A 16,967-nucleotide genomic window follows, 5' to 3' on the forward strand; every position below is an offset into this window, starting at 1 on the left:
TGAACTCACTGAGATTCTGCAGTACGCGGTCTCTCTCCAGCTGAGTGTCTCGGATCTTGTTCTGCAGTAGAATGAGCTTCTCCTCGTACTGCAGTTTGAGCATCAGCAGCCTCCGCTGGCTGTTCTCCAGCTCGTCCATCAGCTTCTGTTTGATCTCGATCTCGCAGGTCAGATCAGCCAGGTCCGCCTGGAAGTTGGCTGCAGGTTGGAAGGGAAAGATCAGACTGAGTGCCAAGAAGAGCTTAAATAGGAGTTTAAATAAAATAAAAATTTAGGATAATGAAATTAATAGCAGGAAATGTCAAAAACACACCAAATCAGAGTCTTCATTTACTGTCTGTTTTTTTATTGTGATTGGCATCAACCTAAACCTTTGGCATTGGTTGATTCATGTGTTGCTTCTTTGTGCTTCTCTCAGAAACTGTCCATAAGAGTGCACATTCAAATTCAGCTCTATTCTATAAAATATCTTCTTCTGTCTTCACAGTCAACCATCTAACAAACTGCATAATGTCCTTAACTTGACTTTAGCTTATTCACCGTAACCCCCAGAGTTAGACAAGTCGATACATACCCTTCTCATCTCCGTGCGTGTTGTAACTCTGTCTGACGCACCCACCGCTAGCCTGGTTAGCACAGATCCTGAAGGTAACCGGTTCCAACTAGCCTACTGCTCCCAATAAGTGGCAAAATAACGCCAACATGTTCCTATTTACATGTTGTGATTTGTATAGTCACAGCGTGTACAAATAAGGTCATATGAGACACAGCCGTCTTCTAACCGTATAAAAACTGGGAACCATATTCTCAGAAAGGCGAAACACTGCTACTTCTGCTACTTGGGCGGAGTGATTTGCTAGCAGCACCTGAAGCCCCGTGGTGAGGAGCAGAGAGTTCGCCTGGAGTTCACTCAGAGTTGGAGTAATAGAGTCAACAATTACTAGATAGTAAAAGCATAGTGACCTGTACACCCTGGACTATACAAATCACAATAGGAACATGTTGGCGTTATTTTGTCACTTATTGGGAGCAGTAGGCTAGTTGGAACCGGTTACCTTCAGGATCTGTGCTAGGCTAAGCTAGCGCTGGGGGCGGAGTTACAACACGCACGGAGATGAGAAGGGTATGTATTGACTTGTCTAACTCTGGGGGTTACGTTGAATAAGCTAAAGTCCCAATAAGTCGGCGTGTTCCTTTAAAGAAAAAGGAGATGTAGGTAACGTTGAATAGGACAAGCCATGTTAGCAGCTCTGTGAGGCTGTACTTAGGCACAGCAATGCTTTAAGCCAAATGCTTACATTAGCATGCTTACATGTTCATAATGACAATGCTAACATGTTTACCATGTTCACCATCTTAGTGTAAACACAAAGTACAGCTGAGGCTAATGGGATTTTGATTAGTTTTGCAAATATCTGGTCATAAACCATAAATAAATTGAAATATAGCCCAGTAGATGGCGCAAGAGGACAAGTCAGGGGATCTTAAAGATCATTATGAAATCATGGAAGGAATCATGGAAGCAATCTAGACTGGGTAAACCCAGCCCGATCTGCCGGCGATTTGATTTCGCCCTGCAGCTCAGGCTGGAAACCTGTACGTTTATCTATCCTGCTTCCGTTACAAATTTGCGGGAACCAATCACAAACTGGTTTATACACCTGGCGCGCTATTGGCGAGTTTAACACGATGACGATAGAGAAGCGAAGGCAAGCAGCTTCTTGTTTGCATTCAACATTACGGCCACCGAAGCGCAGCAACCCGTTGATGCCGCTGTCGCTGCTGTTTTAAAAGATTTCAAAGGCAAATTTTCTCTGAAATTGTTACATAACCTTGCCATGGAACAATTCCTACAAAAGAAGGATGTGTTTGCCTTACTACCGACCGGCTTTTTTTTTTTCTTTTTCTTTTTTAATACCGACCGGCTTTCGCTCTGCCTCGCTCTGCAAAGTACGTCACCAGGATCGTTGGTCTGATTGGTTGAAGGACTATCCAATTGCGTACAGAGTCATTTGAACTATGCCCGTTGATCACACCTCTTGTGCAGTAGAAAATACAGAGCAGACTCCTGAGACTAATGTTCAATCTTAAAAGATTGAGCTTGGTCTGGTGATAGCCAGACTAGGAAGCAATCATGAATGTCTATGCGAATGTTTGTGCCAATTCATCCGATACTGTAGATGTTGAGATAATCTTTGACCAGCTGGCGGTGCTACAGGAAAAGACAGTGGATCACCAAAGTCATTGGGATTCATCCTCTGCGCACAACAAATGTCTGTACAAAATGTCATGGCAATCCATTTCACAGTTGTTGGGATACTTACCGACCGACCTACAGACAGACATTACCATCTATATAGAGGGAAGAGGTCTGGTCATTTTGTAGCAGCAGCTGTCAGAAACACACCTTTCTCATCGGAGTCTGACTCTGAATCCACCAGGCTCTCGTCACTGTCAAACCCGTCCTCCTCCTCCCTGCCCTCCTCTTCATCCTCCCCTTCATCTTCATCACAACCACTCTCCTCCTGCAGTGGGGACATGATATCCTACACACAGAAACACACAGATACATTAGACTTTCTGTTCTGTTTGTTTTTGTTTGTTGTCCATATGAATGCCAACACTACGCGTACCATACCTCAGTGTAATTGTCGTCTGAATCGATCTCTCCATTCTGTCCGTTTTGACCACTCTGCCCGTTCTCTCCATTCTCGTGAGTGTGCAGCTTCACTCGTTTCTTCAGACCTTTCTCCAACTCGGGACTACAGGAGCAGAAAAGCATGCTTGTTGAGCCAGGTGACAGTTGGCATTGAGAAAAGACACAAATAACGTCACTTGTCAATATATTTTGTATCATCAAATTATTACCCTTTACTTTTTTCAAATGTAGTTGATAGTCTATCCAATTCATGTACAGTAGTATGCATGTTTTTGTCCACTACCATGCATTACAAACACTCTATATTTCATGTAAGTGAGATGTCACACCCTCCTAACAACCACCATTAAGGCTTTGGGAGTGTTGCCAAGTGATGTGCTCACGGCAAAGTCAGACCTGTGAAGTCATTAGCAAAGTCTTCTTCAGCTCATCCTGCCCTTTCAGCTCCTTCCATTTGATTGCCAATTTTATTCTCCCCTTTGCTCCCTCTTTTACAACGGTCCCGCTTATCACCCGTACCATTTCTAAATTCTCTTCTACCTCCATCTCTATCCCATTAAACCTCAATTAGCCTGTTAGGCTGCGTACTCTTCTCTCTCATGACCCACTGGCCGACTGAATAAGACCTTTTTTGTGTCCAAGCCAGCGTTACTACTCAGCTCTGGCTGCATCCCAATTCTATTCAGAAGCTGGCCGTCCCAAAGCACTAATCAACTTGTGATGTGGCTCTTAAGCTAGAGGAGAGAAGCAATGAGGAGTGAAGAGTATATGGGCATGAACAATGATGTACTCATCATGCATCATTTATTGGAAAGGGATTAGAGGAAGGAATGAGAAATCAAATTTACATCAAGCTGAGATGTTTAGATGTATGAGGACAGAAGAGCTTCCTGGAACTCTGTGGACTTGGCTCCTCCGGTGACTTTTGTCTGGATTTCTTTTATATTGTATAAAGTGTTCACATTATCACGTGATTCTCCCCTCACCTCATTCTCCTCTGCCTCCTCTCCTTCTTCTTCAGCCTCTCGATGTCCATCTTGGCCCGGCGCAACACGTCCGTCATCTCCGCCTCCATGGACAAGGTAGCAGGGGAGGAGCCAGGGGGGTGGCCGGGGGCGGGGCTATGAGCGGAGGAAGGGAACGGGGAACGCAAGGAAAGTCGGGGCGCCTGCCGTCGCAACGACTCGTTCATAGCCTCGCTCTCAAGAAGCTTGGTTCTGACAGAGGAGCAGGAGAGAGGGAGAAAAAGACAACTCTTTAATTTATAATTTCTTTCTGCTGGGTTCTGAGAAGGGGGAAAAAATTATTCTGAAATTAGAAACAACATTCAAACTGACTTAACACAGGCTAATTAAAGCCACTGAGTCTATTTTTATATATATATATTTCAGTCACTGTTAAACTTTCGAAAGAAGAAAGAACACATTCTTATCCTTGCAAAGTTCAGTAGCATATGGTAGCTTATTTTAGCTAACATTAGCAAATTTTAATATTGTCGTGTAACTGACATTACTGAGTCAGTTCACTGACCTTATGGCTCTTCTCTACTCTAATTAAACATTATGCCATAATTGTCATTTGTGGTCACATTGTCTGCTAATCGGCTAAAGGGCTCCAACTACATAACAAACAGAATAGCAGAGATCATCTCATGTAACTCCCTACATAATGTCAAATCATTCCTTTAAACAACAAAGAATGTCCTAAGTCAGGTCAAGAAGTTTGTAAAGTAAGTGCTGTCCCAAATTTAGGTTTGATTATTTCAGTTAGTGTGATGCTACAAGTGATGGCAGTAAATAAAGGCATCCCACAAGGTTTAGAGCTCTTACCTAAGTTCTTCAACCTCTCGGATGTAGTTCTGGATTAAAGCCCCGATCTCCTCATTGCCCTCACCTAGAAGTCAAAAATCAGAAGGAGGCTCGGGTGAGGAGGCTCAATGCAAAAAGGATGTATAAAAAAAAAAAACTTAAAAGCAGAATTCCGAGTTTTTGTATCTCTTTTCGGTGTTGTAGTTTATAGACGATCCCTAAGTCTTGCTGTCTCAAAACCAGAACTAAACAGAGCTGAATTAGCACAACTTTTATACATTTCTTTCACATCTACTGCAGTCAGATTCACTGTGTTCACTCGGAAGGAATCACTTTACATGGGTAGGCACTTGTAATGAAATTTCGAACATGTTAAGAGGCTAAAAGCTTGTTTAAAACTTGCCCTGTTTCAGCTTCCTGGGTGCAAACTGTAGCAGGAGGATAACACGGTGTAGGCAGCACCGATTGTTTTCGTTGATCTCGCTACTGACAGCACTCCAAATTTACAAACAACAGAGCTACGTGTTGAAATCGACCGCAATTCTCCTTTAAGATAAACAGAGATCATATGGTGTTTAAACATTCAGAGCAGTTACATATCTCCCTCACGTACTTGACTTGGTCAGCAGAGCGCTGACTTCATTGGCCAGCAGATGTGTTACACGGGTGTTGAGGTGGTCAATGGTCTCCTGCATGGCCTTTACCCTGAGGCGCAGTGTGTCGCTTTCTCTCTGCAACATTGCATTCTCCTGATACAGGTCGCTGAAGCCCTCTGAACCATCCTCACCTGCCACACGCTTCCCCTGCGCAGAGAAGCAAAACAGTCAACATGACCGTGACCCTGAACATCTGAAGCATTTTAAGGATAAAGACAATACCAGGTCCTTAACGACCTGAAAAACAGAACAGATTCTGAATCCACACTCTTGCATATACTTGATGTTGCAGTCCAACCAAACACAATGCTATTGTTTAAAATGAGTTGGTCTGTCTGTGGCTCTTCAAGCAACTATTGTCATATTCTGAATGAGTAACGCTGAAAAAATCCTGTTGTTTACGCTTCGAACAGAGAGTCACTGTCTAATCCAGTCGCGGCTCGCAGACATCACCAATCCATCCATCCAAACACTCCATTACTTCCAGACTCCAGTCACATTGCATCCCTTATTACCACATCGAGGTCAGCTCGCAGTCCCTGGGCATAGTTATGCGTTCACTTCCTTTTAGTAACCGTGGTAAAACCCTTAAATCGCATAATAGACTGACAGCCCTGCTAAATGATTGCTTGCTTCTTGTGGCCTCGGAGGAGCGAACTTGTAGACTTTCTTTAAATCTTCTGCCTATTTCTTGTCACATTTTCTTGTATCATTATTCACTCTGTCTTCTTACTGCAAAATGGTCCGCATTATGTAAACCATGATACGAAGAACACATACACTGTAAGGGGCTTCTCTGTACATTCAGCTACGGGATCAATATATCTCTGCATTACTTTGGAAAATGCTGATGTTTGCGCTGATTAATCTTCCTCATACTCTGCATGCACTATAGTAAAAGTATAAATGTATGCGTGTGTTCCAGTAAAGATCTTTGATTTGATATAAGAATTAGCTGCTGCAGCGTCTGCTTTTCTTACTCACCCTTCAATACCAACCTCACTTAGACCCATTCGTGTTGTCTTTTTTTCTTCTTCTGCTCAGTTACTATTCTCAATTTCATCCATTATGTCAGCCCTCTCTTACCACCTCATTGCATCAGTTACACTGACAGCCATGTGTTGTCTTTTTTATTTTTTAACCTGCCACATTAAACATCTTCAATGTGCCCCCACTCCCCAGCCCCTTTTATCTTTTTTCTCTGAGCACCTCCTCGTCTTTATTTTTTCAAATCTTTTTTTTCTCCATTTCTCTCCCCCACAATGTTTCCTTTTTTCCTTATCGCCACCCATCCCTCCATCTCTCACCGCCTTGTACTCCATCAGTTCCATCTGAAGCCGAGCTATCTCGGCACGCAGGGCGCTGATCTGCTGGCTGGTCTTGTCTTGGTTCACCACCACCTTGTTCTTGATGTTTCGGGCACGGTTGGCGTACTTCAGTGTGTTTAGTGTTTCCATGAAGTCCCGGTCTGACGGACTGATGCAGGCGATCATCAATGTGTGACTGGAGAGGAAGGAAATGTGAAGGTTTTTAGACGACTGTGCATACAGTATAACAATGTTAAGAATGTCTTAACATAATAGAAGCCCTTTTGATAAGCAGGCACAACATTAACGGCTCTACAGCATGTCTTGTGTGTCCCACTGAGGGCTTAAGGAAAACTCTGTGACCTCTGTCAATAACCAAACCAGAGCACTAGGGCTGCAACTAACAACTATTTTATTTATTTATTTATTTTTTATTTACATATGGCATAGAAAAGCTTAAAGTCCTCACTTAGAAGCTGGAACCATCAAATCGGTGGCATTTTGTTTAGAAAAACTTCAGAAATGTAATCGACTCAATCGAATCGAATCAACTGTGTGTGTGGGAGTGAATATACCTGTTGCCTCCCAGTGAGTCCTGTAGTAGACGAGTAAGTTTGGAGTCTCTGTAAGGGACATGTCCTCCCTTCTTAGACTGGTCTCCTAAAGCACTGATCACATTTCCCAGCGCCAGCTACATCACACACACACACACACACACACACACACACACACACACACACACACACACACACACACACAGATCACAAACTAGTTATATTATTAACATGCTGACATTTAAGAAAGCAGAAGAGAGATAAGCAAACTGTATCTGAGTACAGACAGACAGGGGAAGAGCTGATGTATGTTTTGTCATGTTCTTTGTTTTTTATCATACCACCCACAAACACACACTAATTTTATATTTCTGTCTCACCAGTCCACAGTTAATAGAGATTCCCTCGCGGGCTCTCTCTCCTGTAGCTCCTGTGCGTTTCAGCCTCTCAGAGCCAGCCAGGTCCACAAAGTGGAACTTAGCCATAAGCGTCTCGAACTCCGGCTGAGCGATAGGGCTGGAGTCCACGCCGTTCAACTCCCCGTTCTCTCCTCCTCCTCCTCCTCCTCCTTCTCCTCCTCTTCCTCCTCCGTTCTGCTAGCAGGGGTGGACAAAAAAACAATTGAAAATGAGTTCATGAACTTGAGCGTCTTACTCAAAAATTATTATTTCATCACCTTTAATGCTACGATGACTGTAATACTACATTAATTGTCTTTTTTTTTCTCAGTTCTTTTCTCCAGCCCTCCACTCCAAACCCCAAATCTCACCATTTGAGCCTGCGGGCACACTCTCATCTGACAGAGGTAGATGGTGAAGATGGCATGCGAGCGGGAGCTTGTGGCGTTCATCTGGGTGCTGGCTGTGGTGCGGGACAGAGCACCGAGCTTCAGGCACTGCAGCAGCTGCAGCAAACACACAATATGGTTAGGACTTTTTAGTTTGAACTGTAGAAGAGAAAACTATGATAAAAAAAGTAGACTCAGTCAACAAAAACAAATGGTAATTGTTGACACCACGCTATTTTGTTGGATCACCGCCTATGATCACTTGCTGATTTCTGAGAAGAATTCAACACCTGCGTCAGCATATTTCATGAAGGTGGGAAACCACTCATTTTGTTGATTTTAACCTTTCCTTAATCCATCTTTTCTACATCCCTACACACTCAAAATGCTGCCAACCGCAAAAATGTTCTCTTATTTTTGTCCAAACTCCTTTTCTCTTTCCACACTCCATCACCTCCACACTTCTATCTCCTCCCTCCCCCTGCTTTGACATTTTCTCTCTTCCCATCCACAGGAGTGCCCATCTGTCTCTACTTGTCTCTCAGCTGTCTGAATTTTTGGGAATTTAATGCACGGATGACCTCTCCTGAATTCAGCCTTTCTCCTTGACCCATCCTGAATTCAGCCTTTCTTCTCTTCTCTTTCTGCTTTCATTTAACAATCTGCAGACAGCATTTACTGTAGCCCTCCCCCTAAGTCACCACCTGACACCTCTGTTAACCTCTTTGTCACTGGCTCGTCACATCTCTAACGGACATTCCTCCTGCCCTCTTGAACCCATCACATCCTCCTTCTTCCACTCACTCCTTTTATCTGGCAACTTCTCAAGAAAGCTACCCTGAAACAGTCTGGTATAGCTCACACAAAATAGCCTCATGGGTTTAGCCAGTCTGACTTAGAAGACAGCATGTTAGCGCAAAGTCTCCCTTATCATCCTCGACCTATTTTTTTGTTTCTGACTACTGACCACCAGATGGTTCATGCCAGAATTTTCAGGGTACTGGGGATCTCTGACAGCTACCATGCTCTGCCTCAACCATTTATCGGTGTTTTTTGCCCCCAACGGCTCCTTCCAGGCAGCGCTGCCTGGAAGGCACTAGGATTAGGCACTAGTTATGGTTAGGGTTAGGGTTATGTGCCTTGAAGTCAACAATCGCAGCGCTGCCTTGAAGTCAATTAGGCAATGGTTATGGTTAGGGTTAGGGTTAGGATTAAGGTTAGGGTTAGGTGCCTTGGAAGCAGCAGTCGCAGCGCTGCCTGGACGGAGCCGTTGGGGGCAAAAAACACCATCGAACACCATGGTCGCTCAACCAGTCAGCATTCATTAAAGTCTTCACAGTTAACCCTTTGCAATGCACCACTCTATGGCAACAGGAAACTTATCAAAGCATGTATGATCTGAGATTTGCACTCGTTACTGTTGATGCCAAGCACTTAATCGTAAACTTTAGCTGAAACAAAAGCTCTAGTTTTTTTGTTTTTTTTTTGAGCTTCTGCGTGAAATTTAAGACTGATGATCTCATTTTATTAAGAAAATCTGAAGGCATTTAAAATTGCTATACTGAAACTTAATGAACGCATTATTAAATGTGCTTTTGTAAACAAACAAAGCAAAAGAAAGCACTGAAAAAAGTGCTGTGTTAGGATAAGTGTAAAATATGATACAGCCCGAGCCATAGCAAAGCAGGAGCCGGTTAAATTGAATGAAAAATAATGACCATTTTTTAAATAGTTTTATACATTTTTATGATCCTTAGACCAAGAAACATTAGCAGAAGAATAACTGCTTCAAATATATTCATACAGTGTAAAAACACATGTGAAACCAACACCAGCACACAGAAACATGCACCCACCTCCTCCTCTGACTGCACCAGTCTGGAGGTGACTCCAGTGGTGTAGATGCTGCCACTGGCGTCTTCATGGATCTTAATGTTGGACTTCCTGTTCCGACTCTCTGGATCTCTGGTTCCGTCAAACAAATCGAGGACCTCTTCATTGTACAACTGTAATACAACAGAAGCCACAAACACGTATGCATCATTATACAAATTATACATACCCTACATCAGAACATAACCATTAAACATAATGATTTAATGAGCAGATTTCCATATGCTCCTCATGTTCTCCCCGTTTCTCACAGCTGATTCTTATTTACACACAGGTCAAAAGAATAACCTCTCAGAAACCAAAGAGGGCAAGGGCCACGCAGGTCAGCTGTTCCCAGCTACTGCCAAACACACACACACCCATCTGTTTACCATCAACAGACATAACCGTGTGACCTGAGAACGTACAACAAAAAAACAGAGAGCAAGACTGACAGAAAGAAAAGAAAGAAATAAGAGAAAGCTACAAAAATTCTAAGTGATTTTGTATTTACATTATTATTACAGAAAGCTGATTAAAGTAATCAGATCATGCACATTCACAATACATACACACATACAATCGTCCCACAGAGACAACCCAAACATTTGCCTGCCAGAAAGCTCTGGAGGAAATGATTTCTTGTCAAATTATCTCATTGCTCCTACACAAGCATCCCTGCCTCCCTCCCATCCCTCGCTCTTATCTATCATCTACCCCTCAGTGATGAGGAATAATGTCAGAGGTAATGGACAACATTAATCAGGACCAACAAAGCACAAGCAGACATTCCTGCCCATCTGTCATTGGGTTGTCACTTCCTGTTTGTAGTAGAGGGGGTTGATCCTCTCGCCTCCCTATTTTGTCCCATCTGGTCAGAGTTAATATGGACTAATATCCATCCCAGCACGTCACACAAGCACATTTGCAAGCAAGAACATCAATACTGCACTGTTAAAATGTGAGATCAAGTGTGGTCGTTCATGTGGCCATCCATCCACATCTACACGTGTGTGTCGCCTACCTCTAGGAACTGGGCGCTGACTTTAAATTCGGGTGGCTGGCTGCCGGCCTCCTGGGCGCGCACCCTCCTGTTCTGGATTCCCTCAAACAGCTGGTGAACAGCCCGCGTGATGATGCCCTGCTCCTGCTGGCCCAGGCTCACATCGAAGCCTGTCCCCATGGTGTAGGTCTTCCCCGAACCCGTCTGAAACACATTTCATCAACCACAATGAAATCCCATTTCCTGAGTGCTCCAAACATCACACGTCCTACATCTATGTACAGTAACCAGTTTTTACATGGACGTATTGGCAGGTAATTAAACTTGAATAAACTGTGTGTTGAGGTGTGTGTGTTTTTATTCAATCAACCCCTTTAATAGTTGTTTTGGGTAACAGAGCCTATACATACACAGCAAAATTGCAATGTCATTATAAGTTTTCCAATAAGGACTAGACACATATATAGCCAGCCCCTAAAGGATTGCTGAACTTCCCTGTAGAGAAATTTCAGAATAAAGGTTCACAATAAAATGTAAAATAGTAAATATAACAACACAATATATTATACATTATATATTATATAATATTCAATATTAGAGTTGGGAACATTAGTAAATTGTATGATTGTGACAGACAGTGTATGATTTATAAACCCTGTGTCACCACCCTCTACAAAGTGTTTCAATTAGCTGTATTGATTTTGCAGTTCCAAACGTAATATAAACTGATAATTTCATCAGAAATCAAGAAAACATATATAGTTGTTTTTTCCAAGAAAGCCATGGAACTCTGGATTAAATGTCTATTGGGACTATTTTGACTGTGTGTTTAAGATGTGGTTCTGATCCACTAGATTTGGGAGCAGAATTGGTTGGGTATTCATTGTTGCTTGGTTTGTTTGTTATCTTATTTACTTCTTACTTATTGAAAGTTCATATTAAAAGGTACTTTATTGTCAAATACACATACATGTAGCGAAATTCTAACCTGACTCCGCCAGATGGATTTGCTTGGCATATCCATCTGGGAACTTTCCGTTGGAGAACTTTTGGGAAGGGGCGAAAATACTGGTTAGCTGATTGGATAAACCATCTGTCTATCACCACCTATGTTGGTGATAGACGGGCCAAATCAACCAATCAGATCAACGATATATCAAACTCGTGCCGAAACCAGTCGGGAAAAGAGCAAAAACATCTTTTCCTCCGAGAAAAGCCTCTAGTGCCGTTTTTTGCTCTTCTTTCAATGAAGGAATACTTTCTAATTCTGATCAAACTTGCGCGATAGCTACGCTCATCACCATGTTGTTTAGACTGAACAGTCGCTTCTCGTTGCGTCACACCTAAACCTACCTCAAAATCAACAATTGGTCGGTCGTTTGGCAAACGGCTCCAAATTTTCTCTGTCTCAAGATGCCAGACTGATCTGCGAGTGGAAAACTGGAGCTCGCGAGATCAGGACGGTCTCACGAGGCTAGCAAAATTTATTCTCTGCATTTAACCCATCCCTCAAGGGAGCAGTGGGCAGCCATTTACAGCGCCCGGGGACCAACTCCAGATCTGAGCCAGTGCCTTGATCAAGGGCACTGATTGGAGAACCTAGTACATGTTTTTTTATGGTGGGGGAAACCAGAGCACTCGGAGGAAACCCACGCAAACATGGGGAGAACAAACTCTACACAGAAAGGCCCAGAATGACCTGGATTCAAACCTAGAACCTTCTTGCTGTGAGACCACAGTGCTAACCACTGGGCCACCATGCTGCTCTAAAGCTATGGAACTCTATTCTATTCAAAATTCTTAATATCAAAATTTAAGCATGGGTGACATACCTGACCATAAGCGAACACTGTGGCGTTGTAGCCCTCGAAGCAGCCCTCGATGAGCTTGTACACACAGGTCTGGTAGATGTACTGCTGCTCTGAGTCGATGTCAAACACAAAGTCATAGGTGAAGGCCTTGTCTTTACCCAGGAGGACTTGTGGTTCTCCAGGTGTGACAAGCGTGCACACATGGCAGCCCTCTATCTTCTCCTTGGCCATCTGAGGGCGAATCCTGAGAAAAGAGAAGAAAAGGAAAGAGAGTCAGTGAATGGATAAAAAGATGATATCATCATAAATCAAAATTGTAAAATGGGTGTCACTGATGACATTTTTTTATGGTTTTATGCGTGCATTATACTGTGCATATCAAGTACGACAATCTCATCCACACGCCGGCTAGACACTCTGCTTTGACCTTATGATTATTTCAAGTGGAAACATTTCAAGTGGGATAATGAAAAAATCCACATCTAAGCCAAGAGAGCCATGAGAAATATGACCTTAGAAACACCATATACTTTAATATAGTAGATGTTTAATATAACAATGTCAGACTCCCGATGGACAGTAAAAAAAAAGGATTAAAATAAATTTTGCATCATTTTTTTGAATTTTTAAATTCCATACATTGTCAAAATCTTGCGCCTGCATCCCACACCCACAATTCAACGATTCACTGTACAGATTTGGGTGTGTTTTGCTAGTAGTCGCTAAAATAGCCTCACGTTGATAGCCTCAGGCACAGATGAGGAGCAGACTACAGAGGTCACTTCTCATACTTGTAGTCTTCAGGCCTGAGCGACACTGATTCAAGTGAAATTACTTGAGGAAATGTATCCAACTTTGTGCATCTCCTTCTGGAGCCGCAAGAGGCTATATACAGTATATAACAAGTTTGTTCACATGTGCAGTAGTACTCCGCAACACCTGTAAACAGACTGTAAAACATATTTTACATACTAATTTTATAGGAACCCTATAATAATCCAAAAAATGCATTACAAAAACCCATGTTCACCCTTTCATATCAAATTCGAGCAGCGTCAGACATGTGGCAAACCTTGGTCAGGTGCAGAGTCACAAAATAACGTCACATATAACGTGTTTACCCATTCAAACAAACACCTCAAACACAGCTTTACCCGAAAGGGGCATTCAAATGAACAATCAATTTGATTAACTGGAAGAGGAAAGTAAAGGAAGTGGTGTGTGATACACAAAAGACAAACAATACATTCACATAACTTTATAGAGGGGAACTAAACAGCCCTGAATACAAAGCTCATACATAAACAACAGCACTTTTATTTGTGCGGTTGATTTAGAACATCAGAAAATGTGTAGGAAATAAATAATGAGGCATAAAAAAGGACAGTTCTGAGAGAAACTAGTGAAAGTAAGGCCATTGAAGATGATGTAGCAGACTTGGCTGATTTCAGTCATCATCAGCTGTTAATCCTGCTGCTCAGGACTCATAGTCCTGCTGGGCTTCCCATCCTGACAGCGAGTTCATTGCAGTTAATTGCCTTCACCTGACATAATAAGAACACATTGACGAGGAAAACTGAGGGTACAATGTTGTTCTCACATATCGCAATGTTCATAAAACAGAAGCTCGGTCACACGGCACCGTTGTTAATCTCAGGCTTTCAGAGGGTCAATATGGACACAGTGGGGAGGTAATAACTTTAAACTGCGGAAAAAAATTGTGAGCCAGCACTATCAGAGCACTCAGTCCACCTCTACACATGTTAAACCCCCCCCCATTCAATCTTCAGGGGATGCAAATCAACTCCCACTCACACACTGAGACCGGACCAAAGACTCCCTATGGGATGCAGCAACAAAGACCGACAGACAGACACACACAGACACACACACACTATATAGAGTCATTAAAAAGCAAGAAAATCCCCAACCACATACAGCTGCCGTAGGGACAGTGGGCACATCACAAAGACACCCACAGTAACTCTAGAAACAAGTACTGTACACACAGTTTAAAAACAACCTACCGTACTATCTCAGGTTCACACATGGTTCCTCTCAACCATGCATTAAGAACCACACCCACTGCTATCACTCACAATAATCCTTTCACCACACGTCGTTATGGTGCTACAGAAAAACACACACAGAGCTGACAACAGCATTTTTTGGCCCTCTTTCAGGCCTTGAGGCGTCATTGAAGAGGGTCTTCCAGGAAGGAATTAAAGACATTAGAATAGTCCAATTCAGCGGCAGCACACTAACTCAGACCACCTTATAATAGACAGTGTGACATAGAACGCAGCTTGCAGACAGATGAGCCCCTTTTATTACTGGAGGAGACCTTGACACGGAGGTTAAAGTATCTAAAACCACAGATCCCACATAAGTGCTGTTTAAGCCAATTATTAACATAATGGTGGATATGGCAGGATGAGGTGCATTCGCTCTGCACAATGGACTTAACAGAAGAAACTGTGTGTGTGTGTGTGTGTGTGTGTGTGTGTGTGTGTGTGTGTGTGTGTGTGCGTGCGCGCGCGCGCGCGTGCGTGCGTGCGTGCGTGCGTGCGTATGTTGCAGCTGTATCGTAAAAGGGTGGGTGGTCATTCTTCTGTACTTTTCTCTCCATTTACAATCAATTCCGTCAGTTTATTGTGTGCAATATGTATACAGTAGGTCAGAAGTGTCATGTGTAACACTTGACAGATAAGAAATAACAAGAAAGTATGAAAGAAAGAAAGAAAGTATATACAGTATGATGTTGACTACAACGCTGGTTGGCAATTGTTTAAATATAGAGAAGAGAACTTAAGTATTATGACAGTACAGTACAGTATTTACTTGCACATTTTGCAATCGTCAGTCCTTTCCCATTAAGATAATTAACTTTTCATCATCACATATAGTAAAAAAAAAAAAGGACATCCCAGGAATACTACTACTGGATTTTGATTTGGCATGTTTCCTACATTTCTGTCTCTACGTCGCTAATGACTGACTTACCGGGCAGCCACGGCTCTGTCTCTGTTGTCGAATCTCTGACACAGTACAGACACTTTGGTTCTTGCCCATTAAGAATTTTAACGTAGGCCAACACAGCAGTTCGGTTTTACATTTTTGTTTTTCAAGAATTCCAGATAGAGAACTACAAGGTATTTTTTGCAAGCTTGAGTTTAACTGAGACCATGCTGTAGTATATTAGTTTTTAGCCATTCTAGCAGCATTGCTCTACGGATGGCAATGTCTGTTGGTTGACTGGTCCATTGGCTTGGTCCAGACTGAAATCAAACAATTATTGGAGGAATTGAAATAATTTTTCTACAGACATTCATGGTCCTCAGAGAATAAAACCAAATATGTGTGTCAACATTTAACGAGTGTCTTCTCCAATATCACAGAGAAGTAAAACATTCCCAAGACAAGTATGGCTGAATTCAGAAAAACCTTGACAAGCTCTGCATCAAACAAGAATAGACAAATACACACACACACACGCACACACAACAAAGAGACACAAAAACAACAATGACAGCCTGTCAGTGATCCACAGGGAGAAGAAATGGAACAGCTATAAATAATCAATCAAACACACACACACCATCACACCATGGCTCAGCTGGATTAACATTTGAGCCAGCTGCGCCAACAAAAGACGGGATCCATAACATTGATCGAAACAGCAAACATCTCACACACACACAAACACACACACACACACACACACACACACACACACACACACACACACACACACACACACATCCAGACTCAGACCACACACTCGCTAAAGAACATTAACAGCTAAAAATAGCCCATAACACTGCGATTAAATGTCTGTATGAGACAGAGGCGTAGAGGGAAACAGAAAGAAGCAGATTGTGGATCCCTGATGCGGCAAATTAAGGCGTCTATCTCATCTCATCTTTGCACACTAAGAGCAAAATTGTCTAAATACCCTGGAGACTAAACAAGAGGCCCTGAAAGAAGCAACACACACACACACACACACACACTTTTTTGTACTTGCGTTCTTCATATACAGATGGATGTATAGGTACGAACATGGTATCTACACTCATTACCCCAGTCTTCTGTCAAGGGTCTAAACTAGTTCTGTCAGTCAGACACAGTCACACACACACACACACAAAGTCAGAAACTCATTATCCACAATCTCTGAGGGAATTCACTTATTACAATAATTATTAAACTCAATAGTGCTAATTAGGACCAGACTTAAAAACAAACAAACACACACACACACACACACACAAATTGCCATATCAAACCTATAGCTGCAAAAGTCATTGATGCATGACTTGAGAGTGAAGTAATCCGCAACATGAGGGATCTCAGAATACTGAACACAGTCCTCTCAACCTTCCTGACATTTGCCTTTGAAATTATAAAAGACTTTCTTTTAAAACTCATTAAGCAAGTAGACAAACAGACGTATATCAGAATGAGGTTGAAAGGGGAAAGCATCAGACAAACCAAAAAGAACCTGTGC

The 16,967-nt window shown here is 42.5% G+C and overlaps 1 protein-coding gene across 8 annotated transcripts in view; it reads right to left on the bottom strand.

Annotated features, from left to right (window-relative positions):
* kif21b (kinesin family member 21B) overlaps positions 1–16,967 on the bottom strand; it is a 78,825-nt gene that overhangs the window by 37,845 nt on the left and 24,013 nt on the right. For 7 of the 8 annotated variants that reach the window (XM_036002001.1, XM_036002003.1, XM_036002002.1 and 4 more), the window contains exons 2-14: positions 12,479–12,701; positions 10,668–10,850; positions 9,628–9,777; positions 7,754–7,888; positions 7,365–7,580; positions 7,006–7,121; positions 6,431–6,626; positions 5,081–5,270; positions 4,489–4,552; positions 3,646–3,876; positions 2,639–2,762; positions 2,408–2,546; positions 10–198 (exon numbers count right to left, since the gene is read on the bottom strand). In XM_036002001.1, coding sequence (XP_035857894.1) covers positions 10–198; positions 2,408–2,546; positions 2,639–2,762; positions 3,646–3,876; positions 4,489–4,552; positions 5,081–5,270; positions 6,431–6,626; positions 7,006–7,121; positions 7,365–7,580; positions 7,754–7,888; positions 9,628–9,777; positions 10,668–10,850; positions 12,479–12,701 — 2,156 coding nt within the window. The remainder of the gene's footprint in view (positions 1–9; positions 199–2,407; positions 2,547–2,638; positions 2,763–3,645; positions 3,877–4,488; positions 4,553–5,080; positions 5,271–6,430; positions 6,627–7,005; positions 7,122–7,364; positions 7,581–7,753; positions 7,889–9,627; positions 9,778–10,667; positions 10,851–12,478; positions 12,702–16,967) is intronic. The other variant, XM_036002000.1, reaches the window with a different exon arrangement.

The sequence above is a fragment of the Sander lucioperca genome, chromosome 6 (genome assembly GCF_008315115.2).
Source record: "Sander lucioperca isolate FBNREF2018 chromosome 6, SLUC_FBN_1.2, whole genome shotgun sequence".
Classification (NCBI taxonomy): Eukaryota; Metazoa; Chordata; class Actinopteri; order Perciformes; family Percidae; genus Sander; species Sander lucioperca.